Raw genomic sequence first — 26707 nt, 5'->3', positions numbered from 1 at the left:
GTTTTTCATCGGTCGATCATCGTGATAAGATCACGTCCGATAATGTTGAGTGAAAGTTTTTTTCAGTTTGATTGTAATTTGACAATGATGTATGGGAATCGAGTTTTTGTGCCATTCAATTTGTAGGCGTGCCATTTTTTGTGAAGAGGTATTTTATTCATAATAAGACTACTGGTATTGTAGGTACAGATTCATAATATAATGTTGTACGCCACACGCGTACATGAAGGGAATTAAGTAGGAACCGTACATACGAAGCCTTATACATCCTTTCTCAAGACTTAAAGTATCTGAATACTTGAATCTGTTCAACGATATTTTAAGCGTTAAGAAATAACAGACAGACAAAAATTCCACATTTGTAATAGGTATCAGTTTCGGCATGCAGACCGGCAGATTGACATATTTATATTTTATTATATATTGGATAGTCAGTAATGAGGAAACGTCTTAATATTATATGAATGTTATATTATTGCGCAACTAGGCGAGGGGTCAACGCGCTTTGATTAACCCTATGGCCCTATCAACACCTAGGAAATATAATTTATTGTATATAAAGTTTGTTGTATATACTAGTTTAAAAAGTATAGTAAAGTAGAGATCGCCCAATGGCACGGAATATAATATATCTGTAGTACCAACCAATGGTCGAAATTCGACCTTTTTAATTGTAAGTTTCAATGCTATAAATATTCTATTACGAAATTTTGACTTTCTTCTTCTTCTTTTGGCTTGCCGTTTAAAGTATGATAGATTTTCCTATATTTTTAATTTGATTGTCAAACAGTTTCCAATCAGTAACTAGATGGCGTATGGGTAGACAACTATCGGTAATACCAGGGAATACCATTAATAATTGCTGCAAAACTGGGCAAAATAATGTAAAACTTGATACATTTCAATTTGAAAAAGATGCAATAATATTCCAATGAATAGGATAATAAAGTTATTATAACGATGTTTTAGCTAAACTTTACTCATGGAAGAGTATTTACCGATATTCACACCAAATGTCACAGGAATTATACATTTTGGTTTTGACAACATCTTACCTGCACTTGTGCAAGATAACGGATATTTAATGGCTAATATTTTAACATCAAAAACACAATTTGGGAAAAAATAATAAAAACCACACCAACAATAAAAAGTAGAAGAAGTTTGAAAGTGACATGCCCGCCAAAACTCTTTCAGTTGTCAGTTTTCAGTTTGACAGATATTATATTATGTTAGCGTGTTCCTAAACTGATACCAGTATACTGGCCTAATAGCTTAGGCCAATGAACGCTTAGGTTTAAGATATTTTGATTTATGTCACACTTGACAGTACACTGATATTTTTTGGAAACTCAACCCATATGTAGTCAGTGATGCCAACCTGCAGATAATTTCAGATCGGTGAGGAACCAATAGAAAATCTAGAAGTGTTTATCCTTACGCCATCTGGTTAAGATTGTTAAAAATAAAATTAAAAAATAAAAATGAAAATCCCTCATTGACTATTTCAGATTTAATAAAAAAAAACAACAATCCATTTTTAATTTGTCAACAGACTTCAACCATAAATAATTATAGAGTGTAATTCGTGTGTATAGGCTTGTCATTCAAAATATCGTAGTGTGCACATTGTAGTATGTGTAATGTTTTATTTATTAAAATAAGGTACCTATGATAAAATCATATAATTTTAAAACAATATCATATTATTATTATAATAACAAAACTACAACTGTGCGAAATTTAATGCACCTATAGTCTGTCAAGAAAGTGAAGAAATTAAAAAGTGGCAACTTAGTGTCATCCCTTTCAAATCAGTCTAAGAAGAGATGACACTACGATGTTGCCACTTTTTAATTTCTTCACTTTTTTGACGGATTTTAAACGAATTATAAAAGGGGTCCATTTTTTTGCTCACGTATTAATATAACTAGCTATTTGACCGAGCTTCGCTCGGTATTCGATAAAACACGAATAAAATGACATTTTCTAAAAATGATTCCTAGCTAGATCGATTTATCGCCCCCGAAACCCCCTATATACTAAATTTCATGAAAATCGTTGGAGCCGATTCCCTGATTCCAATTATATATATACAATATACAAGAATTGCTCGCTTAAAGATATAAGATGTATAGATTATTGGCGTAGATTATTGGATATTTGAAATTTTAGTCCTTAAGGAAAGAAAGCTGTTTTGAAGTTAGCGCAAAGCAAAAAGACTTTAACGCGCACGATGCGTCCTCTATGGCAAACTAAATAACAATATTACAAAATGTTTACTTATTAAATTGAAAAAACGATAACGGTATAAATGAATGTAATAACATAGTTATTTTTATTTTGTGGGGTATTGATAAATAACTAGAAATTGAATTTTCAAACTGAGTCATTGCAACTTTTTCCATTAGCAAGAAAACTGTATTTCAGCCGTAAGTAGAATAATTAAGTGAAAAAAATGTGTGGGGAAGTAATTTTCATGTAATTGTATGAATTTTCTGTCGGCTGTGAAATTCTGTCGGTACATTAAAGAGAGTCTAATTATGAAATAAAAATTAAGTAGAGGCAGAGATTCTGAACATTTTATTTAGAAAGTATTATTTTAATTTGATTACAATCTTATTGTGATTTTATATCGTTCTTGTTTTTAATTGTAAAATATGCTTAAATATTTCAAATAAAAGTGATGAAAATAATTTACAATTTAGGTTAATATAATTATTTGAACAAAATTTATATATTATTCTTATTTAGTTCTAGCTAAAAACTAACTTAGATCTCTTCAAATATTAAAGATTAAGCTGATTGACTGATAGATCAATAATAATCAATGCACAGAACCAGAGATAGAAGAAAAGATAATTGGAATAATATAATTATTATATTATTGTTTCTGTACTCCACTTCTAACTGCCGCACTCAGAGATATTTAATTATCATTAAACTTCTTTTTAATGAAGAGTTTGAGTTTGATAATGTAGGCTTATGCCAAAATTTGTCTTTAATTATAGTTAAGTAATTAATATATTCGACTCTAAGTGCATCAGTAAGAGCGTTAAATAAGAGATCAAAAATGCCAAAACAATCTGAAGCTGCGGAAAACGCTATAAGATTTTTATAAACTAAAAAAAGGTTGGCAACATCTGTTAAACGAAAGGATTAAAACTAGAAGGACTCTAACGAGTACATTAAAATATTTCGCCCATGTCAACTGTACATTTAAAATACGCGCTTTGTCGTAAAATGCCGACTTTAACACGTTTTTAAATACTTAAAAACTATAATTAAACTGCTTAAGAGAAGCCGCGCATAGTTTCGGGACATCTTGTATAATAAAACAAACTTGCGTTAGTTCTGTATTTTAAGCTCGGTTTACACTTTATTACTAACAAACTAGGCGATCTTGAATCACCTTATCGAAGTTTTTAAAGATGGTCTAAGACACACAATGACACATTATACAGGTGTAACAAAACAAAGTGAGAATACTTTAGGGTGTCCGTTATATTATGAAATATGGAACCTTTTCCATGTGTCCGTTATATGGAATATGCAGATAGCCAATTTTAGCATCCTCGGCGTCATGAGATCGCCCATAAAAAATACTTTTTAAGCGCTGCTACTTTCAAAATAAACAGTATACAGGGGACTCATACCCTAAAGTATTATTACTTTGTCTTGTTACACCATGTATATCCTACAATATGATATTATGTAGAGATATTTCTTATAAGCACACACTGATTTTAGTGTCTATGGTCGGTATAATTCAAACTGAGCCAGCAATTTTACAAGCCAACTTCAGACAGTAATTTTACTGTACTCAAGCGTGTGCGCAATAAAATAAAAAAGTAGTATAAATTACTCTTTTAACTTAGTGGGATGGATAAGACCCTATCTCATCATAATACCTTCTTTACCGGCATAAAGAATAATTACCATGGGACACGAAAGCGTGCTATCTGTTACTATTGCCAAATGTAACCGAAGCTTAAATTGCTCAATGTTTTTAAACAAATAAAGGCCCAATACACTTACTGGAGGTGACGAAACAAACAAATTACACGCATCAGTCACACAGGATAGTGTCAGTTGCCACAGAGCCTTAAATAGGCTCGTGAGAACGACATTTTGCAAACACATTTTAAGAGAGTCACCTGGGGCCGTAGCCAAAGTCCCTTTTGTTAAAAACGATGACGAAATTCGTCTTCAAAATGTATCCAGGAATTTGACATTAGTCTTCGAAAGCGAAATTTCATTTAGCGATGACTTATGTCAAACCGCATACATTTTGATAACGAATTTCGTCATCGTTTTTAACAAAAGATACTTTGTCTAAGGGGGCTGGCCCTTTAGCCAAGATCTTTTCTTTATCGCTTCTTTATAGAATCGTCGATCAAAATGTATGGAATTGACATACGTGATATGAATTATGACGTTTACCTCTTGGCTACAGGCTCTTGGCTACAGGCTCATGTATTGCCGATGACTTTGAGGATAATTTATCACTAGCTGATGCCGGCAGCTTCGTTGCGCCAAAATTCGTTTGTCACGCGAGAACCGTACTTTTTTTGGGGATGAAAAGTATCCTATTTCCTTTCTCGGGACTCAAAGTAGCTGCTCGTACCGAGTTTTAGCAAAATCGGTTTAGTGGTTTGGGCGTGAAGAGGTAACATGTAGACAGACAGACAAACACACTTTCACATTTATAATAATAGTATGGATTACTAGCTACCAGGTAGTGAGTAAGTAGTAAATAGTTATCTTGAGGTTCCTACTAGTAACATTCGTGTATTTCGACACTTAATGAAATAACCGTTCAGGCATAAAGTAAACTGCCTAATAAATGTAACTGAATGGCAATCGTTAAATTTAACAATGCATTTAATATTATGCGGTCATTTTAAATTCAACACGAAACGAAAATCAGGTTGTTGTAATAACTTTGTGGTTGTTATTAGCATGTATGAATGTTTATTTGTATTGCGCAATCACTTGAAAGTAAGGATGAGAGCTGTAAACATTTCACATACACCTCCTTGATCCTTCATTTGATCCTTCATACAGATAATGTGGCATTATTTTGAATTAAATCGCTGAGCAGGTAACAACTTCTAGTCTATTATTATTCTTATTATTTATTTTATATTATTTATTATTCTTATTATCTAGTATATTATTATTATTTATTTCGTTTTGAAACTTTGCGGATTTCATAATCTTTTCAACGAAAGCAAAAATATAGACAACCTTCCTGTTTAAAAAATCAGCTCCTTCATGCAAAAGTACTAAGACGCCTGAGTTCATTTTCATGAATCAATAAACAGCTTGCATTCCTTTATTGTGGCGCATACACGTTGGAGACATTCAAACTCCTTAGTGAGGCTTGCCTTATAAGAGTAAATTCAATGATTGCAGAAGTTATGTAAAAACTGCGAGTAACCGGTTCGATTCCCGGCCTGGGCACTTTCACTGCATCTGCACACTTGTGTCACAGAGCAACAGTTTCAATTGATTTCTAAACAGAAACGTTAAGTATTTACCCGACTACAGCAAGAAAGGATAATGATTTTGGCGGTCAATTTATAGGTACTTTTATTATAACCTAGCTGTCCCGGCAAACTTTGTTTTGCTATATAAAGTATTTCGCCCTTATTATTTTATGGAAGTGACTAAATAAGTACGGCACCATCTCTCACCAGTCGTGTCGGTCGTCCATCCCACTGGGTTATGACTTATGAGAGTAAAAGAATAGAGAGTGCCCCTGTGTACTGCGCACACACTTGGGCACTATAAAAATACTCCTGCGTAACTAGCCTGGTTTCAAAGATGCTGGCCACAGTCACCGAAATCGGTGTGGTATGGGTCGAGTTATTATATAAACTAGTTAATGCTTATTATTTTATTGTTTGATGTCAAACTTTAAAATCAATTTCGTTAATTTTGTGTTTATTAAGACATATCCTGTTAAAACTTATGACGTTATAACTCATAATATAATTTGCAATGCATATTTAAAGTTTTTCGTTGAACAAAATAAAACCAATCATATACAATGACAGACGGACAAAAAGATTAATTAATTCTTGGTATAGCTGCTGCGGATTCTCCGGTTATCATCCATCTAAATATTTTTACCAAGAAACTTGTCTAGATTTAATCTTAAGATCTATTTACCACTAATAAAGAAAAAACAACAAGTAACTTAGAGTTATATACTTACTTAGCAAATTTACATATTATTATTATAAATTTATTGAAATATTATAATTCATTTTTTCCATAGATTTTTCATTTTATAAACGCGAAAGTATTTGTCTGTTAATTATTATGACATAATAATTAAGATTTAAGACATTGTCTTTACGTTCAAACCAAACTGGATCGAGATTGCTGAAATTTGGTAAATATAAAAAAATGAGATTGAAATTTGGTATGGAGTCTCAGAGTACTCTGCGTCCCGGCACATAATAGATAATAGTACAAGTCCGTAGAATACTTTTCATCGCATTGTTAATATTAATTGCATAAAGTTGTTAATAACATAAGCCAATAGAACTAGCTTTATAATATTACGATTGTATCACATATTACTCAATGTGAGTCACATATTACTCAACTGGCAGTGAGCGAACGGCTGGACCGAGAACGATGACACTTTGACATTGATCTATATCACTTTCACTACAGATGTGATACATCTTACTGAGTTGTGTCATATTGTCATACTGTGTAGTATTGACTTACATGATTACATAATATCAGGACAAAAGTAAGTGTTAAGTTTTTAATTATTGCAATTTGCAGTTCAAACATTTTTACTTCAAAATGTTATATTTAAAACTAACTGTCCCGGCAAACGTTTCTTTGCCATATAAAGTAGGTATTTCACCCGTATTATTTTATTGAAGTGACTAATAAGTATGTCACCATGGCAACGTCCATCGCTATCCCTCCGCACAAACAATGGTCGCCGTCAGTCTCGAGTTGTAATAATTTACTATTATTTATTTAACAAATGCACTTATCAATATAAAAAGTACCCAGTAGCCGATTCTCAGACCCACAGAATATGCATATAAAATTTGGTTAAAATCAGTAAAGCCGTTTCGGAGGAGTACGCGGCCTAACATTGTGACACGAGAATTTTATATATAGGAATGATGATGTTTATTTGTCTTTAGTATTATTAAAATGCGGTAAATTATTCATTTGTATGTTAGAATTACTAACATTCTTCATCATGCCAATTTTGAGAGTACCTATGTATGGTAAACATATTTAACAATAATAATTAAAAAACTAATAAGTGGTACTCGTATCATCGAGAAGAAAACACTCTCATAACTCATTATATTGAAAATTCTAAAGAAAACGCTCAATTACGCTACGTTAATTTGTAATAGATTAAGTAATAGTAATTTAGTATTGAGGCTGTATATCAGGTACACCTACACTCCTTTCACAACTCGATCACACGGCTACTCGATCATGCTAAGTGGCGCCTAAGAGCCTTTAAAGGACTGTGTACAGTTGAAAACAAAATGTTTATCGTTTATTCATTTTTGGCGTGTTGGAGTATTCATACTTAACATTATCGTCAGTGCGAAAGTCTTTCCTTCTTTCTTCTCATAACTAGATTGACTCAGCAATTTAGATTTATGGCGCCAATTTACTAAGATGTAATTTGGAATAGGAATAAGTCTCGGGAGGGGACATAGTAACATAGGATACATTTTAATGTACGTTTAGCTCGCGACAGATGAATTTTTGCGCGATCAAAGTTGAGGGTAAGGTCGGTAATATTTTACTATTGCAAAAAATGGCCAGTTTAAAAACATTACTATAATATAATATTATTAAATCTTATTACCTGCCTCTATATAATATACTTAATAGTAAATACTGTGAAATTCATATTTTTATCACTTTTAGTCTACAATAACAATAATTTTACCAAGATTTGCGTAAAATGTAATTCAGAATATTTCAACATGTAACAAAAAACCTGCTGACGTTTCTTCATCACAATTAAGATAAAAACGGTAACTTAAATGTCAATTTTACACTTAAAATGACGAGGCTGATGTTAAAGACGACGTGAAATCACTTTCGACATCATTTGCTGATGACGGCTAAATATTAATCAAGATAATAGCTTAACCACACCCTAGTCTCAATTGTTATAGTAAGTACAGGTTATGAAATGAAACTTAACCTAAAATAGAGGTAGAGTTTTTGAGATGACATTATGTTTTGTCTTGCTAAACTTTAGATCACCAGAATCTGATGGCAAAAAGTGATAAATTAATTGACTCTATCTAACATTTTGAATTTTGATCCTTTTTTTCCTTATATAGCGGCTGATTCTGTGCGTTAAACATGCAAATATAATTTTTTTTCCAACGGTCAAGGATATGATATTTGAAAATCTGCCATCAAAATTAGCCATCAGATTCAGCTGGCTGGCAGACCTATATTATCTTCAAAATGTCACATAACCTTTACAAAATGGTTTTATTTTATGTGTTTTGTCTCCGACAACCTAGTATCGTTAATGGTAATATTATGGTACATAATACATATGATAAGCAATTTAGCATGATAAAGCTCTAGTTAAGTACTCGTAAACAAACAACATATTATTATAATACCTATAACCTTAAGTACACATAATACTTTATTGAGCATATAGAAAAATGAATTATATAATCACCAGCTGTGGGCAACGTGGGCTAAGGTCAAATATTTGCAGGCGGAATATTGACATACTCGGAATATGACATACTCGCAGTGTGTCATACTAAGTAACGGAAGTCAACACGGCATTGGCGCAGCCTTAGCGTGTGGGCACCAATTGTTGAATCATTACATCAATATGTTGATTGTTGAATTGGTTCAATGAAAAAATAGGCCAAGTGCGAGGTGGACTCGCCCATGAAGGGTTCCGCAGCAGCAATAACGTTTATATTTATGAAATTAAAAAGTTTTTGATTTATTTTTATGTTAATTCAGTTGATTTAATGAAAGTTAAACTAAGGTTTAACTTGCATGACAATGCACGACATCTCATGGCGCATTTTCATTGGTCGTTAACTCGTTCGGTATACAGCATACGGGGAGTCCCCGCAGCCGAGATAACATCTAATGAAAGTTACAAGTCGATACGTGTTCGTTACACCGCCTGCGGGGATTGCTCGCATGCTTTATACCGACCGTGATATCGACCAATGAAATTCATCGGTCGATATACAGCTTGCGGGACGCGAGTCAAATACATAATCATTATTCAATTTCGATTCACAAATGCTTGTTGTAGTTGAAAGACATGCGGGCCCTATCGACTGATGAGAACTGTTCCCCGAATGCGGGCCCTGTAGCATGCGTTCTAGAAATCTCCCGCACCCCGCATGCGGGCCCGACTAATGGCACATTTTTATTGGTCGTTAACTCGTTCGTTATACAGCATGCGGGCAGCCCCCGCAGCCGAGATAACGACGAGTTGCCACGTTTTCGACAGTTCCCAATGGCCGCCATACTACTGCAAAGGAGATCTTGGAGATAATGCCTCACGAAATTGAGTGTCTTTTTTCTGAAGTCGTGTTTCTATTTTATTTAATAAATCTTTAAATAAGTCATTAGATAATCTAAAAAAATATCATGATCTTCTACTGTATCACACTCCAAATGCAATTGTAACTCCTTACACAATGTTTCTGACGTGCCTTGCCTGTTTCTATTTTTCAGTAAAGTTCGCATCCAAAACTCCTTCAGTGACGCTAATAGTTTCTTCTTCAATAAATCACAAACAGTCAAAATTGCTCCGCGTATCATCAATTGTTGTTCCATGGCAAGAACGTCTGTAACTGGCGACAAACACAGAGGTTCTCCCCAGCCCTGCGGGCCCTATCGACTAATGAAAATGGTTCCCCGAATGCGAGCCCTGTGGCACGCGTTCCAGAAATCTCCCGCACCCCGCATGCGGGCCCTATCGACTAATGAAAACGGTTCCCCGAATGCGAGCCCTGTGGCATGCGTTTCAGAAATCTCCCGCACCCCGCATGCGGGCCCTATCGACTAATGAAAACGGTTCCCCGAATGCGGCCCCTGTGGCATGCGTTTCAGAAATCTCCCGCACCCCGCATGCGGACCTTATCGACCAATAAAAATGCGCCATCACGCAATTGAATTCTGCCAAATCCATAAAAAGAACAACGAACCTTATTGACATACTTAAACTTACAGGTACGTTTGCATATCCATACTAATATTATAAATGCGAAAGTATCTCTGTCTGTCTGTCTGTCTGTCTGTCTGTCTGTCTGTCTTGCTTTCACGCCAAAACTACTGAACCGATTGCAATGAAATTTTGTATACAGTTATTCTAGAGTCTGAGAAAGGACATAGGCTACATTTTGATGTGGGAAAATATCTTATTTCCATGAAAATTTCGATGAAAATGAATTCGCATTGCGCGTGGCCAGCGCTCATCCCGGGGGTCCTGGGTTCGAGTCCCGCAGGCGGAACAAAAAGTTTTCAATTTTCCTGGGTCTTGGATGTGTATTAAAATAAAATTTCAAAAATCTTAAACATATTTTATGTACTAGCTGTTGCCCGCGACTTCGTCCGCGTGGACTTCAGTTTATAGCGCGCGATGTCAACAAAATTGGTGTCAAAAGCTTTTATAAAAGAACCCTGGTACCCCTTAAATCAATACAGCTGTGCAGTGTGCACACAATAAGTATTTCATTTTTTTACATTAAATTTTATATTTTATGTCAAATTTTAAAGCTTATTTAGCCCTCCAATTACACAACTTTACCCATAAACTATTTATCATTGATAGATTTAAGGTTACGTCACTGCACAGATAAAGTACTGACTTATTTAATACCGTAGAATAGATATAACAATCGAAAAAAATCGAAACTTAAATGTAAGATGATACCACGTCTTATAGAAAGACTTTTGAGCAAGCGTCAGCGCGATGTAGAAGATGCACGGCGCCATCTATTATGAACTATTGGAACTAACTTAATTTGAACAAATTTACGCATTTTCACCCCCTTACAACCCTTTTTTCCAGTAAAAAAGTAGCCTATGTCCTTTCTCAGGCTTTAGACTATCTGTATACAAAATTTCATTACAATCGGTTCGGTAGTTTTGGCGTTTGGCGTGAAAGCGAGACTGACAGACAGACAGACAGACATACAGAGATACTTTTGGCGTTTGGCGTGAAAGCGAGACTGACAGACATACAGACAGACAGAGATACTTTCGCATTTATAATATTAGTATATATTATGTGCACACTGCACAGCTGTTTTTGGGTATTTTGATTAATTAAGGGCCGCGCTACACCGGAATGGCAGCGGCGAGGCGAGCACTTTCAGCGCTGCCATTCCGGTGTAGCGCGGCCCTAAGAGGGGTACCACTTACCAGGGTTTTAAAAAGTTTTTAAATTTTACACACATTTTGTTGACACCGCGCGCTATAAACTAAAGTCCACGCGGACGAAGTCGCGGGCAACAGCTAGTAATTTATATTTTTTATACCTTCGGTAAGTACCTTTAAAAAAAATTAATTCGGGTTGGGTGTCTCGGAAACTCTTATAACAAACCCCTACGACACTGTTTGGCTGACAAATATATATATTTCGTTATTATTTAATATTTATTACTTGAATATGTTACTAATAACTAGGATTTAAACCTAACATAGCTGAAATCATAAATCATACATATTACTATAATATATCAAAAAGTCATACGCTGCCAACGCCAAGCGAGTCGCAATGCCATGCCATACAAAATAAAATAAAAAATAAAGCTTCTGAGTACTGAGAAAAAATACCATATTTGGAACATAAACATCGCATAAAAATAAAACAAAATAAAATTCGCTATGAAAATATAAGCTAGTACATAATATTTAGTAATATATAGATAGTAGTAGCAACAAATAAAAGAAAATAATAAATTTTTCAATATTTCTGAATTTGTTTGTTTGCCTGTAGGCCTGCCTTTGTTGGTTTATATGTTTTATTTCTGGGCATTTACAGTTTTTTTACGTACAATTTACAAACAGTAAAGTAATTTTGCAGCATCAAACACAAAAAAAAACACAGCAAATACAAACACATAGTTGGTAAACTTTCGCTCAGCTCGCAAAGCAAAATATATTTTATTTTATTTGAAATTATTTGACCTATTTTTGATTAAACTTTAGTGTCTTACAGTATTCAAAAACTTTTTTGCATGAATGGATACTACTGAACAGATTTTGACGGGGATTAGTTTTAATACTTATATTATTATCATGATATAGTTATCATTATCCTTGTAGTCAAGGATTACAAATGGGTTCTGCAAATATTTTATCTAATATATAAAATTCTCGTGTCACAGTTTTCGTTGCCATACTTCTCCGAAACGGCTTGACACATTTTGATGAAATTTTGTGAGCATATTGAGTAGGTCTGAGAATCAGCCAACATTTATTTTTCATACCTAAAATTATTTATATGGCAAAACAACGTTTGCCGGGACAGCTAGTTATAAATAAGTATAAGTTAACAATTTTGACGCAACGCGCCGTGTGGACTGGGTCTCAGTCGAATATGGTGATATTTTAATTCGTGTCTTCCTCTGTATCAGAGATATCTCGTGTTTAACTAATTCCAACGTGTGTTTAAGCAATTATCGTCATTTGCATATGCATAATATATTCTACTTTAGTTTGCTAATTTTATAGCTTCATTTGCTTGTGCAACTTTTGTTTGACATCCTTACTAATATTATAAATGTAAGTGTCTGTCTGTCTGTCGATTTATTAGCTCTTCACGCTTAAACCACTGAAACGTTTTAAATCAAAATACTTTGGAGTCCCGGGAAAGGACACATCGTACTTATTATATAAAAATGTACGGTTCCCGGGCGATAAACTATGTAATAACTATAACACATAATATAATAACTTAATGTTACAACTTACAGCATTTAACACCGTAATTTGGTACTTCTATTGTCTGGTTGTTGGACATATGCATCAGCATTCAGCTGGTCTCACATCACAATTCACATCCATGATTGCCAATTACCGTTGGGCAATGATAGACGTGCGATTTCTACACGTTAGCAATCTCTTGTATTGGTCCATCATTGGCGAAAATGGAGAAAGAAATTAATTACTAATTAGTAATTTATCTATACTAAAAATAAAATTAAGATTGCAATCGATGTTTCTTAGTACTTCATCAAGAAAAAAATGTATACCAAAAGAAAGGAATTTTTATATCTCTTGATGCTTGGTATTATAGCCTATAATAACAAAAGTAATAGATATATCATCATAATTTTTTTATGAAATAAGGGGGCAAACGAGCAAAGTGCAAACGGGTCACCTGATGGAAAGCAAATTCCGTCGCCCATGGACACTCGCAACAACAAAAGACCTGCAGGTGCGTTGCCAGCCTTTTAAGCGTGAATAGGGTAATAGGGGAGGGTAGGGAAGGGAATAGGGGAGGGCAGGGAAGGAAATAGAAGAGGGTAGGGAAGGGAAAAGGGTAGGGGATTGGGCCTCCGGTAAACTCACTCACTCGGAGAAACACAGTGCAAGCGCTGTTTCACGCCGGTTTTCTGTGAGCGCGTGGTATTTCTCCGGTCGAGCCAGCCCATTCGTGCCGAAGCATGGCTCAATGTATAATAAACAAGAATGTATAATTATGTACCGTTGCAGGCTGGAATGTGCAATATTATAGATGCTATGCAGCTTCTACAATATTTTCTTCCTAGATGATTTTCTAAAAGCAGTAGATAAAATATTATGTAATCGTTCGTATGTAAACATTATTTGAAGAGCACTCTCTCTTTCTTCATTCTGTAACTAACGACCAGTAAGTGTATGTGTCTCTGAAGACGCCTGTCGCAACCCAGTGTACGAATTGCGCACACACTTTGGGACTATAAAGTAATTTTTTCGTATCTGATTTTTATCTTTCGTTAAAAACGATGACGAAATTCGTTATCAAAATGTATGCGGTTTGACATAAGTCATCGCTAAATGACATTTTACTTTCGAAGACTAATGTCAAATCCCATACATTCCGATTACGAATTACTTCATCGTTTTTAACGGAAGGTACTTTGGCCATTGGCCTCAATGATACCGAAACCACGATAAGAGATGTATATTCTATTAAACTCTGCTAATCAGAAGCAAAGAGAGTCACGAAGTCCTGCTTTGAAACTTGACGATGGAACCCGTCGTAGGCTCTTTACCGTATATGCCATACCAATTATACGGCGCTCCGGGGTCACACCCCACCCCAAAGTAAATTTTATGTTTTTTTTTACCGAGAAATATTTACCATGCCAAATTTACCAAACAAAATATTATGTTTATTTAACTTGTCTGGGTCCCGCCCATAGAAATAAATCAAGATAGAACGGCTAAGCGGGTGGACAACGCGTGTTTCAATCTTGCACAAGTGAACAAGATTTATTGAACGAACTTGATTACACCGGAGTGGTTGTGCAAAAATGCCTCATTGTGCAGTGTCTAATTGTAAAAACAGAAGTACGAAAGTGAATCGGTCAAAAGGAGGTATTTCTTTCCACGGGTAAGTTATTTGTTCTACCATTTAGGTAGAACAAAAATTGACACGATCGATTCCTTAGCAACGCACGCGCGTCGCAGTTCTATCTTGATTTATTTCTGTGGTCCCGCCCGCACGCTACGCTTCTGGATGGAACCCTTCTATGGAGCGGAGAAAGCCCCGGTCGTGGTGACACAATCTTACTTTCATCGCGACCCGCGGCGCTTCCTCACGAGTCACGACTCGACCTCTGACCTCGAGGATCCACATTGCTTTAATTGTTATTGGTAAAATGGTAACAAGTGAGTTTTTACGTTTGCTTGAACTGATTAAATTAATTAAAAATAACGGGTGCAGAGCACGTATGGTTAAAGTTAACCCGGTTTTAACTCAATAATTCTGTTAACCAGCCTACGATTATCGGCCTTACCCCGAAACGTTCAATTTTGATTACAAGTATTCGATGTCGATTTGATTTAGCATCGATTGTCCACACTCCCAAGTCCCAAACAAACTCGAATCAAGGTCAACATCGCGTTCACAAAACATCAATTTCTCGGTCCTGTTTAGTTACAAATTGACCCACAGGACGATCGCACGCTAGTGTCGATATCAGGGGTACCAAATCTTACTAAAATCGAGATGATTAAATTTTTGATTGCGGGAGGAAGGAGGCAGTCTGACCGAATTCGATCGGCCTGAATGATGTCCACGTCACAAGTTCCACGTGACCATATTCGTATTCTCTGAATTTCTTTGAACTACGTCATAACACCTACGTGGCCTTGACGTGAACGATACCGTATACGGTGGAACCTTCGCATATGTGTCGAGGCGATCCGCCTGACGCATACTAATTGTATGGGTGCCATCTTGATTTATATTGTAGCATATGGAACCAAAATTACACAAAGCAGGCTAAATAAATGTTTTTAAGAGCAGTTGAAATTATATAAGAATTAATTCAATTTTTTTTAAGTTGCAAGTGTTTTTAAGCAAATCGTATAAGCAGACTTCAGAGGTAAAAATTAAAAAATTGCGACTCTTTTCAACCTCGATCAATTTTCCACCAAAAGTGTAAAATGTTACGTATGAAATTGCCTCGTTTATACTCATTTTGACCTTAATTTTTCGGGACATCACGATCATGCTCTTGAGTTTGATACAGTACCTTACATATTTTTATTTAGCAAAATATATAATACTCCATCTAGGATCTGATGTCGTCTTCATAAGATCCTAAGGTAAAATTACTCTGTACTTATAGTTTGTAAAATGTTACGGTAAAACCTCAGTTCCGGGCATTCCACCGCGTGGTTGGTATGCGTTCCCGTTGCTCGTCATGACGTCACAATAATTACGTAGACGAGTAATTGAATGGCTGGTCCCTGTGTTTTTGCAGACTGGGGCAGGGCGTACGGCTATTAGAATTAACTGTGCCCGAGTTCTGTCTGCAATAATATGCTTACAATATGTATGATTATTTCATGACCACATTATTTCACGACATGACTCGACAATGTAATATAATCGTAGTAGATTAAAGACGAATATTATCGCTCTTTTCAACTGTTTTTTTATTCTTAACCGCTTGTATTTGTCCATTGTCGGGAAACATGGAGAGGCTGCACTATAAAAAAATACTGCCTATTAAAAATTTACAAAAAAAAATTACGCAATAACTAGTTTTAATAGTTTCAATTAATATGACTGCAAAAACTGAATAGTCCATTAAATATTTATATGATTCAACACTTGTATAACATCATAGAAATATTATTATTCGTATTTTCTACGTCAAGTTATGTTAATTACAAATTACATTACACATAATACGCGTAAGTACTCGCTCACCTACATTCATTTCCATATGTGAAGGTTATGTTTTTCTTCTTATTTAAATGTAAATATTACTGTATATACTTTAGGATCACCTACGCTAAAAACTGAACAGGAATAAAAATATTTAAGTATGTAAGTTAGTAAGAAATAATTTTACCAGTTTACATTAATATTTTTATTTCTATTTATAACATTCGCATTTAAAACATTAGTTATATGTGATGAAAATAACAAACTAAAAATCTATACCTCCGACACTAAAAGAATTTTTACTGTATTCACCGATACGTTGTACTAAGTATGACAAAACTGTTGATTTTGAATGGATCAGGAATATTAACCAATAACGGTACAGCGTTTGATATTCAGTATTTATCACGACAAGTGTCACGTCACTCACGCGCGAATATATTCCGAAAACGTGCGTTACCACAAAGTTGACTGAAGGCTTATACATAGTAAACTTGAATGCATTATTTGTTACAAATGAGTTAAAAAAATGAGTGTTGTACTAATATCGTTGTATTGTGGCGAATCAACTAGCGCCAAATTCCTGCATCGTACTATCGAAAATACTTGAAAACGGCGGTCGCAAAGGCGATTTGTGCAAAAATTATGACAGGATAGGACTTATGTTTGTTATATTCTTGATAAGTAATAGTAATAGTAGCCAAAGCTAAACTGCTGAAATGCCCAATTTCATTGGAATTAGTTTGAATAATTTTGCGTAAAGACTACCAATAAGCTATTCATCCTCACAACTTTCCTTTAGGATCAATGTGTCTAATACTTACTACTTGTACATGACTGGTACTTAAGATGCACTCGCATTAGTATAGTATGAATATTTATCGAACGTCCGTCTGTCTGTTTTGTAAATGCACTGTAACTTGTAACTCTCGCCGATGCAAATTTTCTCGTGAAACATAACCTAATGCTTTCACTGAGCGCCCGTTTTCTCTTTTTACTGCAACATAAATTACAAACTTTTACTTCATTGAAAAAGAGTTTAAATTACACGTAAATATGTCTATACCTAGGTAATTGATAAGATAAAGAAGCATAAATCTATATTTAAGTATTATAATCATATTATGTTAAGAATTTCAGCTGGATTTACGAAAGGTTATTTTATACTATTATTCTTTAAGTCATGGACGATTAAGAATATTTTAGTGAACAACTTATTTGACAATAAGATTGAAAGACGGGTGCGTTCAATATCATTATAGACGGTCAATAATATAGCACAATACCTACGTGATATTCCACACGAGCTTTTGCCCGCGGCTTCGCTCGCGTTAAGAAGTATTAATATATACACACTTTCATCCCCTATTTTAACCCCTTGGAGGTGGAATTGATCAAAATCCTTTCTTAGCGGATGCCTACGTCATAATGCATGCATTATGACGTAGGCATCCGCTAAGAAAATCCCGAAATTCCGCAAATTTCAGCCCGATCGGTCCAGTGGTTTGGGCTGTGCGTTGATAGATCACCATGTCAGTCAGTCACCTTTGAGTTTTATATATTATATATGTAGTTTAAGCTAACAAACCGTTCGTCATGAAATGAAACTGAAAGGAACAATAATTTAATAATAAATAACTGTAGTATAGCCACAGAACAGATAATAGTACAAGTAGTATAGCCCTTAACGACACTATTAAAATTAGTCAACTCTATTTATTATTATGAATAATAATAAATATAAAATATCAAATTCCTATAGCTAATAACATACTGACGCTAATCCTAGCGCCTTCAGCTATCATACATCGATATTAAACAATTATAAATAGATTAAGCACACGTATTGGTATTTCGTAATAATTACACCCGTTGTACAAGTTATGTTAACACTTGTAATTTACATGTTATATGTTAAGCTGCATTTACATACCCTGATATTAGCCAGCTGTGTTCAGTATGTTATTTAAATTGAGTGTAGTGACTTTTGGTATTACAAGAAAATTTATATCAAGACCGCGATGCCTTTTTTTACCCAACTGCGGTGATGCCAAAAGTTAGGGTGATGATGTTTTCAGTCTATGTATTCATACTAAACGAAAGTGCGTCTGTCTGTCTGTTACCACTTCAGAACTAAGCCACTGAACCGTTTAAAAAAAAATTGTATGGAGATACTTTGAATCCCGGAAAATGTGTGGTTCCAGCGCCATAAACGAATTTCGGCGCAAGTCAACTAGTTGTGTATTATTATAATTAACTAGCGACCCGTCGCACGGGTATAAAATATATAGCCACTGAAAAAATGATTAAAATCGATAGCTTATGATCATTCTCCTATTAGTCTTAGCGTGATAAAATATAGCCATTAGCGTTCCTAAATAAATAGGCTATCTAACCCTAAATTTTTTTTCCAAATCGGACCAGTAGTTCCTGAGATTAGCGCGTTCAAGTTAGCCCTTTCAAATAATTTTCCCCGTTTTTTCCACAATATATTCCTCTATTTCTTCGCTCCTATTATTCTTAGCGTGATAAAATATAGCCTATAGCTTCTCTCGATAAATGTGCTATCTAACACTGAAAGAATCATCAAAATCCGTTGCGTAGTTTTAAAGATTAAAGGGAATAAAGGAACATGAGGGGAAAAAAGCGACTTTGTTTTATAATATACTAGATGTACCGCGCGGCTTCCCCCGGCTAATTTAGGAATTTCACGGAAACCGTAAATTTTTCCGCAGCAAATAGCCTATGTCCCTTCACGTGATCTATTCTTCATGTGTGTCAAATAACATAAAATTGCTCCGGTAGTTCTAAATAAGTAATTTCAAATAATTTCCAGCGTCTTTTTCTCTATTTCTTCGCTCCTATTAGTCTTAGCATAAAATATAGCCTATAAGCCTTCCTCGATAAATGGGCTGTCTAACACTGAAATAATTTTTCAAATCGGATTAGTGGTTCCTGAGATTAGCGCGTTCAAACAAACAAACACTTCCGCTTTATAATATTAAGTATAGATGTATAGAAGATGTATGTACTTGTTCGACTACTACTAGACAAATGGGATATGCGTCATGCAATGACATTTCAACCAATCCTTGTGATTTATTTCTTTTTTCCAACTACTTTTCTTTTTCATAACTAAATCGATGTAAAGTTTCGAAGTGACCAAGTGACTAAGGGTCAATTCAGAATCGGTCTGAATTGACCCTTAGTCAATTTAGACCGCAACGCGACGAGGCGAGGCGAGGCGCGGCGCGGCATAAACGTGTATGGATTTGACAGATTTCAATTGCATCAGACGTCTTGCGAATCTGTCAAATCCATATTTTAGAATTATGCATATCTACGAGTAGCGTTGCGGTCTGAATCAACCCTAATATTGATTAAGTCAGCTCAGAGGAGTAAACCGAATGACTCAATCTGTAAAGTTAATAGCGTAAAGTACTTTACACTGTTAAACTCAATCGTAAATCCATATACGTAACGGCACATCCCACGAATGATTTTACAAATGAAATTGCATTAGTTCTGTCCAAATACAAATAGCTCCTGCACCAAGGTGACCAAGCTCAGCCCACGCAGTCGTGGGTAGAAGGTGTACGTTAAATAGATAAAGCAGATTTATTATCTCATTATATTCTACGTTATACGTATTAGTAATACAACTAAGAAATTCGCAATGACAAACATTCTCTATCATACAATTCATACAGGACGTCCTAAAAAATGGTATGAATTTGGATAAGTATATTATAATAATAATATCTATGGACGCTTCGCACCACGTCAGTCTGGCCCCGTGGTAAACACCTTAAGGACTTGTGTTACGGGTACCAAACAACGGAAACATAATAAATTTAATACTCACTATACTTACATAATATATTTAAGATTTTTATAAAATATGATACGTACATATTTAATACGCATCCATGACCTTTGAAAACTTTTTTTTTCCGTCGGCGGGATTTAAACCCGCGAGCCCCGGCTTGAGCTACCAACAGCCCACCAACTGAGTCACAGAGGTCGTAAAAAAAATGTAGCATGATAAAGTAACTATAATATTTTTCAATAAATAAATTGCTAATAATACGGCAAATAAAACTGAAAATTGTTGTTTAATAATAATAAAATTTAATATAATCACGGTTTACAAAATCAATCAAAATATTTTTGGAAGCTTGTTATCAAAACAGAGGTTATACTACAGAATAATTATATTAGTACCAAGTTATACAGTTTCTATTTTCTGTTAAGATAATCAAATTCTTTAAAAACTCAATATTTGGACGATATTTAAGTGGTGACTGCTGACCTTACTTATTATTAAATCTATATAAATTCAAATTAATTTATAATTTAGTTGGTCTCACTATAACTCAAGAACAGCTAAACCGATTTGTCAAATTTTGTCTTGATATATATTCATATGGAAGTCAAGGGAAGGTTTAAATTAGTACGGAAGTGATACAAAGTTAAAACTTAAGAATAAATTAATGAGTAGGATCTAGGTAAGCGCATCAATGCGATCGAGTTAAAAATGTCGTTCGGCGCAAAAGCCGGAGAGGTTTGCATTGTGAGGCATTTTAATGGCAGTAAAATTATCACGTTGTTAATTTCATCACCGTCCTTGTTTTAGCAAATTATACAGTTTACGTTTTTTTTAGTCACAAGATTTGCATTTGGTATTTTTAGGAGTTACAGGCCTCTTACGACGGTTCCCAATATTTGATCTATCTCTGGTTTGGCCCTACTAGAGATAGGAATAACTCACATTAGACATTAGAGACATATATTTTATGTCAATTGTGAGCTATTCCTATCTCTAGTAGGGCAAAACCAGAGATAGATCAAATATTGGGAACGGCCGTTAGTGAAGACTCTATATTATATGTATAATGTAGGTACACATAGATTCTTAAATTCTTTTGTTCTTAAAATGACTCAGAAATAAATTAACATAATACTCATAACTACAATAATTACTAGTCTAGTTACCAATCGGTAACGTACCTACTACTACTATTAGCCTACCACTCACTTACTTCTACTGCAACTGATACTATTACAGTATCAGTAGCAGTAAGTGAGTACTATTATAGTATCAGTAGAAGTAGTATCAGTAGAAGTAACTATAATACTTACTTACTTCCATACTGCATTAGTAATTTACCGGAGGACCATGTTGTGATCGCACCATATTTAGAGGGTCGTTCGTCATATCCATACTAATATTATAAATGCGAAAGTGTGTCTGTCTGTCTGTCTGTTACCTCTTCACGCCCAAACCGCTCAACCGATTTTGCTGAAATTTGGCATGGAGATACCTTGAGTCCCGGGAAAGGACATAGGATACTTTTTGTCCCGAAAAAAATGTACTGTTCCCGCGCGATAAACGAGTTTTGGCGCAACGGAGTTGCGGGCGTCATCTAGTTATTCATAAATCATATTAATATGTCGTAATTTCTAATCTAACCGACTTTTTCATTTTCAAATTACAATAACTTTAGAGACGTGTGCAAATTTCAACACTACAGAACCTAGATAGTCCTTTGCACTTGGAATTTTCTAGATTATGAGTCATGGAAAACAATTTTCCACACGGTTCGTGTAATCACACGGCGATGCACACGACGTGTGATTTGCTCATAAAAACGACTGTTCTTATCACTGAACAACAATTGTTATCACGGGATCCAGTGAGATATCAGGTGAGTGAAACAATATTAATTAATCATTACCTATTCTAATGTTATGTATACTAGCAAACTACTAATGTTAATTTATGTCTGTAATCTGTTTGTTCTTGTGCCTGTAGCTAAGATTTGCCTAGTGAATTAGTTCGCGTTAAAAATATACTTGCTCTATTAAATATTTATTGATAATTAATATTAAAAAATTACTAACGAAAATAAAGAAAATCTTTACTTACCTACATCTACATTAAGGCGCTCCCCCTACGGAGATACCGTAATTAACCGTTTTTAGAGCCTTATTAACACAGTATTTTAAAGCTATTTTATAATATAAATACAGCAATAATCTTCAGTATAATATGAACGTTCCTTTCATAGTTATTAATTTCCTATTTTTGTTTTTTTATACTCATGTGTCATGATAGTATCAGCTTTCAAATTAATACCAATTTATTTTAATTCAAGCATACATTCAGTATCTCCCTCGTATTTACAAATTACGGTTATTTGAAACACACGCCAATAGAGCGACAATTTTAACTACGTACTGGACGTTTGCATTTTTTTTAGGTCAATTTTGAAATAAAGTAAGAAAAAAAATGAATTTTGGCGTGATCTCGGCAACGCAGCAAATGTATGGTCAAGGTCATTTGCTCAGGGGATGGCCTTAAGTACCATTAGAATATATTTTAATTTCCAGAGATTCTCTAGTTATAAGCTTTTAATTTAAATTTATAATTTTACTTATATATTTTTCATAATCTTATCATAATAAAATATTTTGTTCTTATCGTGTGGACAAGCTCAGAGTTAATTCACATAATACTTAAATGAAATCTTTGTATACTTAAATAATTAATTATTATAACTGTCATTAATTTCCAAATTATTTACAAGCGATTTGAATACGAAATGCGATGCAATGCGAAAAAACAGAAATATTAGATACCCGTTACCTAAATACCGTACATATTTCTTTTTTTTCTCGCTAATATAATAAAGTTAATAATTTCTTGCAACTATTATTTTACAGACGCACTTTATTTATTCAAAATGCCCTGCTGCAAGATGACTACATACGAAAAACTTCTCTTCACTGACCAAGCAGAAGAAAGCAAGAGATGCGATTGCCTCCTAAATGACAAGAATTGTTTGTACGTTGGCCTCATTGATGTTGCCAGATGTAAAAACTGCCAATGTTGTCAAGTTAATTGCGAGTGCAAAAAAAAGATGAACAACGCAAAACAATGTGTTGGTTGTCAAGGCAATAATTGTTCAAAGACATGCAATGATTGTCAATACAATACGAAGAAGATACGCAATGATGGTCAACACGATATGAGGAAGACCTGCAGTGGTTGTCAATGCAATTCGAAGAAGCCGTGCAATTATTGCCAATGCGATACGAAGATATGCAATGATTGTCAATGCAATACGAAGAAGTCGTGCAATGATTGTCAATACAATTCGAAGAAGCCGTGCAATGATTGTCAATGCGATACGAAGATATGCAATGATTGTCAATGCAATACGAAGAAGTCGTGCAATAATTGTCAATGCGATACTAAGACATGCAATGATTGGCAGAGCAATACGAAGCAGACATGGAATGATTGTCAATGCAATACGAAAAAGACTAACAATGATTGTCAATGCAATACGAAGAAGACAAGCAATGATCGTCAATGCGATACGAAGAAGACACGCGATGATTGTCAATACGATACGAGGAAGTCATGCAATAATTGTCAATGCAATACAAAGAAGCCGTGCAATGATTGTCAATGCAATACGAGGAAGTCATGCAATGATTGTCAATACAATTCGAAGAAGCCGTGCAATGATTGTCAATGCGATACGAAGATATGCAATGATTGTCAATACAATACGAAGAAGCCGTGCAATAATTGTCAATGCGATACTAAGACATGCAATGATTGTCAGATCAATACGAAGCAGACATGCAATGGTTGTCAATGCAATACGAAGAAGACTAGCAATGATCGTCAATGCGATACGAAGAAGACACGCGCTGATTGTCAATACGATACGAGGAAGTCATGCAATAATTGTCAATGCAATACGAAGAAGCCGTGCAATGATTGTCAATGCGATACGAAGAAGTCATGCAATGATTGTCGATGCGATATAAAGAAGTCATGCAAAGATTGTCAATGTGACGTGAAGAACAAAGTATGTGAGGATTGTCCAATGTCCATGCAATAATAATAAAGCATGTGATGACTGTAAACGTAACAAAAACAATATTAATTTCTGAGTACGTTTAGCAAATAGGTAATATTTTTTATCTAAACTAGTGTGACCGTAATATATTATATTTTTGCAGAAATAAACACAAAATTAGAATAAAGATCGTTATTTACTTTTAATTTCCTAAGTAGCGGCTTTTACCTACGATATCTATATATTAATACGTGAGCCAAAAACTTTGTATCCCTTTTAACGTAAAATGGGGAAACGTAGGTGAATGAAATTTTGCACAGTTATAGTTTATATGGTGAAGGAGTGCATCGAGCTAATATTATTTTAAAATTATGCTTTAATCATACATTTTTTTAAACATACAAAACAGTTCACACACTACAACACACACACCAAGGAAAATGACAGATTATTGTGTGACAAGCCTATACATACGAATTATACTCTTTTATTTATGGTTGAAGTCTGTTGACAACAAGCTGACAAATTGAAAATGGATTAAAGTTTTTTTATTGAATCTTAGATACTATTACGGCCGTTCCCAATATTTGATCTATCTCTGGTTTTGTCCTACTAGAGATAGGAATAGCTCACAATTGACATAAAATATATGTCTCTAATGTCTAATGTGAGCTATTCCTATCTCTAGTAGGGCAAAACCAGAGATAGATCAAATATTGGGAACGGCCGTTAGACAATGCTTACACGGCCAGTCTGAGATCAGCTGAGTCCCAGAGACAAGAGTTGAAAAAAATATGATAAAGTAAATTTATTTTCAGTAAAAGGTAGTAATAATGTCGTTGAAACTAAGGTCGAATTTCGACCATTGGGTGATCTCTAGTCCTAATAAAGTGTTCAAAATAATTTTTATCGATGCATTTAATTTACCACTTATTGTTTCAAAATATGCACATACATTATCATAATACTAATTTAATGTATATATTAGACTACATTGATGATCTGCTATCATATTAAACAATTTGCCTTCTCAAATATCAAAACCAGTTTGGACCGGTGTCGCTATTTTCGGAAATGATCATACAGCACAAACAAGAACCTGCGCAAGAGCTCCGGTAAAAAAAAAAACAAATTTAACAAAGGAAGTTGATATCATTATAATAACATTTATACACTTTATGCTTCTTTTACACGCATATTTTAAGAGAGGCAGGAGAAAATTTGTTTCTTAGGCAACAGAATATAAATAATATTAAATACAGAAATAAACAGGGTGTAAAAACTAGGTGATAATAATTTAAGGTGTGTATGAGCCGCTTAGAAAAAGAGTTAATTTTTAACTTATTGTAGAGACAAATTCATGATGTTTGGGTATGAAGAATTTCATAGAAAAAAAATTCGCAGTGAACTCTATTATAAACGTATTGAAAAAATATTATTAATAAACTACTCCCATTTCAATTATTTTATACATCTTAAAATCGTGAGTGCGTCTATAATCCTGTCATTAATTTTTATCATTATTTACTACGCAGTTAAAGGATGTCTGGAGATTAAACCTTTTAACTTGTCAGTTGTGACACTTCTATCAGGTGTTTTGGTCCTGGGACCTGGGTGGTCTCTATATTTAGATCATATTAGCTGTAATAAACTGCACTGGATTAAATATACAAAAAAATAATATTAACAAATTATAAGCGGTACAAGAAATAAGAATATTACCTTTCAAATGTTACAATGTTACATAATACTTTAACCTAGAAATTGTAGTAGATATATTATTTTTTTCTAGATTATGCCGTTATTTACACTAGGTCGTTGGCACGTCCGCATCATATCATTAAAATATTAAGTGCAAAAGACCCTTAAAGATACGTCATGCGTGCAGTCGCGGCTTGACAGTGTACTTTTAGTACCGGTAAGATTTTCGACCGTAATTTGCGCAGTTCTTGTGCGGTCTAATGCCCTAAAAATACCTCAACATTTGAACTAAGTACCCGCCTAACTGTTTCGCTTATCTCAATCTGGATCCGTTACCATCTGGACCGTGACAATGCAAATTGTACCTAAGCACCTGAGCAGTACGTTTCACTTTTAATAGATTCTAAATGGATTAAGTCTAAATGAAGGTGAAACTAAATAAAAAAGGTATTTTGTGGAAAACTTGAAGACACTGTTTTTCGCTAAATAATATATAACAGACTAGATGACGCACGCAACAGATAACACCAAAATTGGTTTATTGCGTGGGAACCTTACTTTTTCCGGGACAAAAGTATATCCTATGTCCTTTCCCGGGACTCAAAGTAATTACGTACCAAATTTCAGCAAAATCGGTTCAGCGGTTTGGGCGTGAAGAGGTAACAGATCGACAGAGACACTTTTGCATTTATAATAAGTATATTATTGTTTAAATAGTATA

General features: G+C 34.5%; 2 protein-coding genes across 3 annotated transcripts in view; one reads left to right on the top strand and one right to left on the bottom strand.

Annotated features, from left to right (window-relative positions):
- LOC121738288 overlaps positions 1-26707 on the bottom strand; it is a 110033-nt gene that overhangs the window by 62490 nt on the left and 20836 nt on the right. The window lies entirely within an intron of this gene.
- LOC121738287 (balbiani ring protein 3-like) lies at positions 22101-24342 on the top strand. Its single transcript, XM_042130249.1, has 2 exons — positions 22101-22116; positions 23135-24342. The coding sequence occupies exon 2, from the start codon at positions 23155-23157 to the stop codon at positions 24325-24327; it is 1173 nt and encodes a 390-aa protein (XP_041986183.1). The 5' UTR covers positions 22101-22116; positions 23135-23154; the 3' UTR covers positions 24328-24342.

The sequence above is a fragment of the Aricia agestis genome, chromosome Z (assembly GCF_905147365.1).
Source record: "Aricia agestis chromosome Z, ilAriAges1.1, whole genome shotgun sequence".
In the NCBI taxonomy this organism is placed as follows: Eukaryota; Metazoa; Arthropoda; class Insecta; order Lepidoptera; family Lycaenidae; genus Aricia; species Aricia agestis.
The sequence above is the reverse complement of the archived record's forward strand: the minus strand, read 5'-3'. Positions and strand labels throughout refer to the sequence as shown.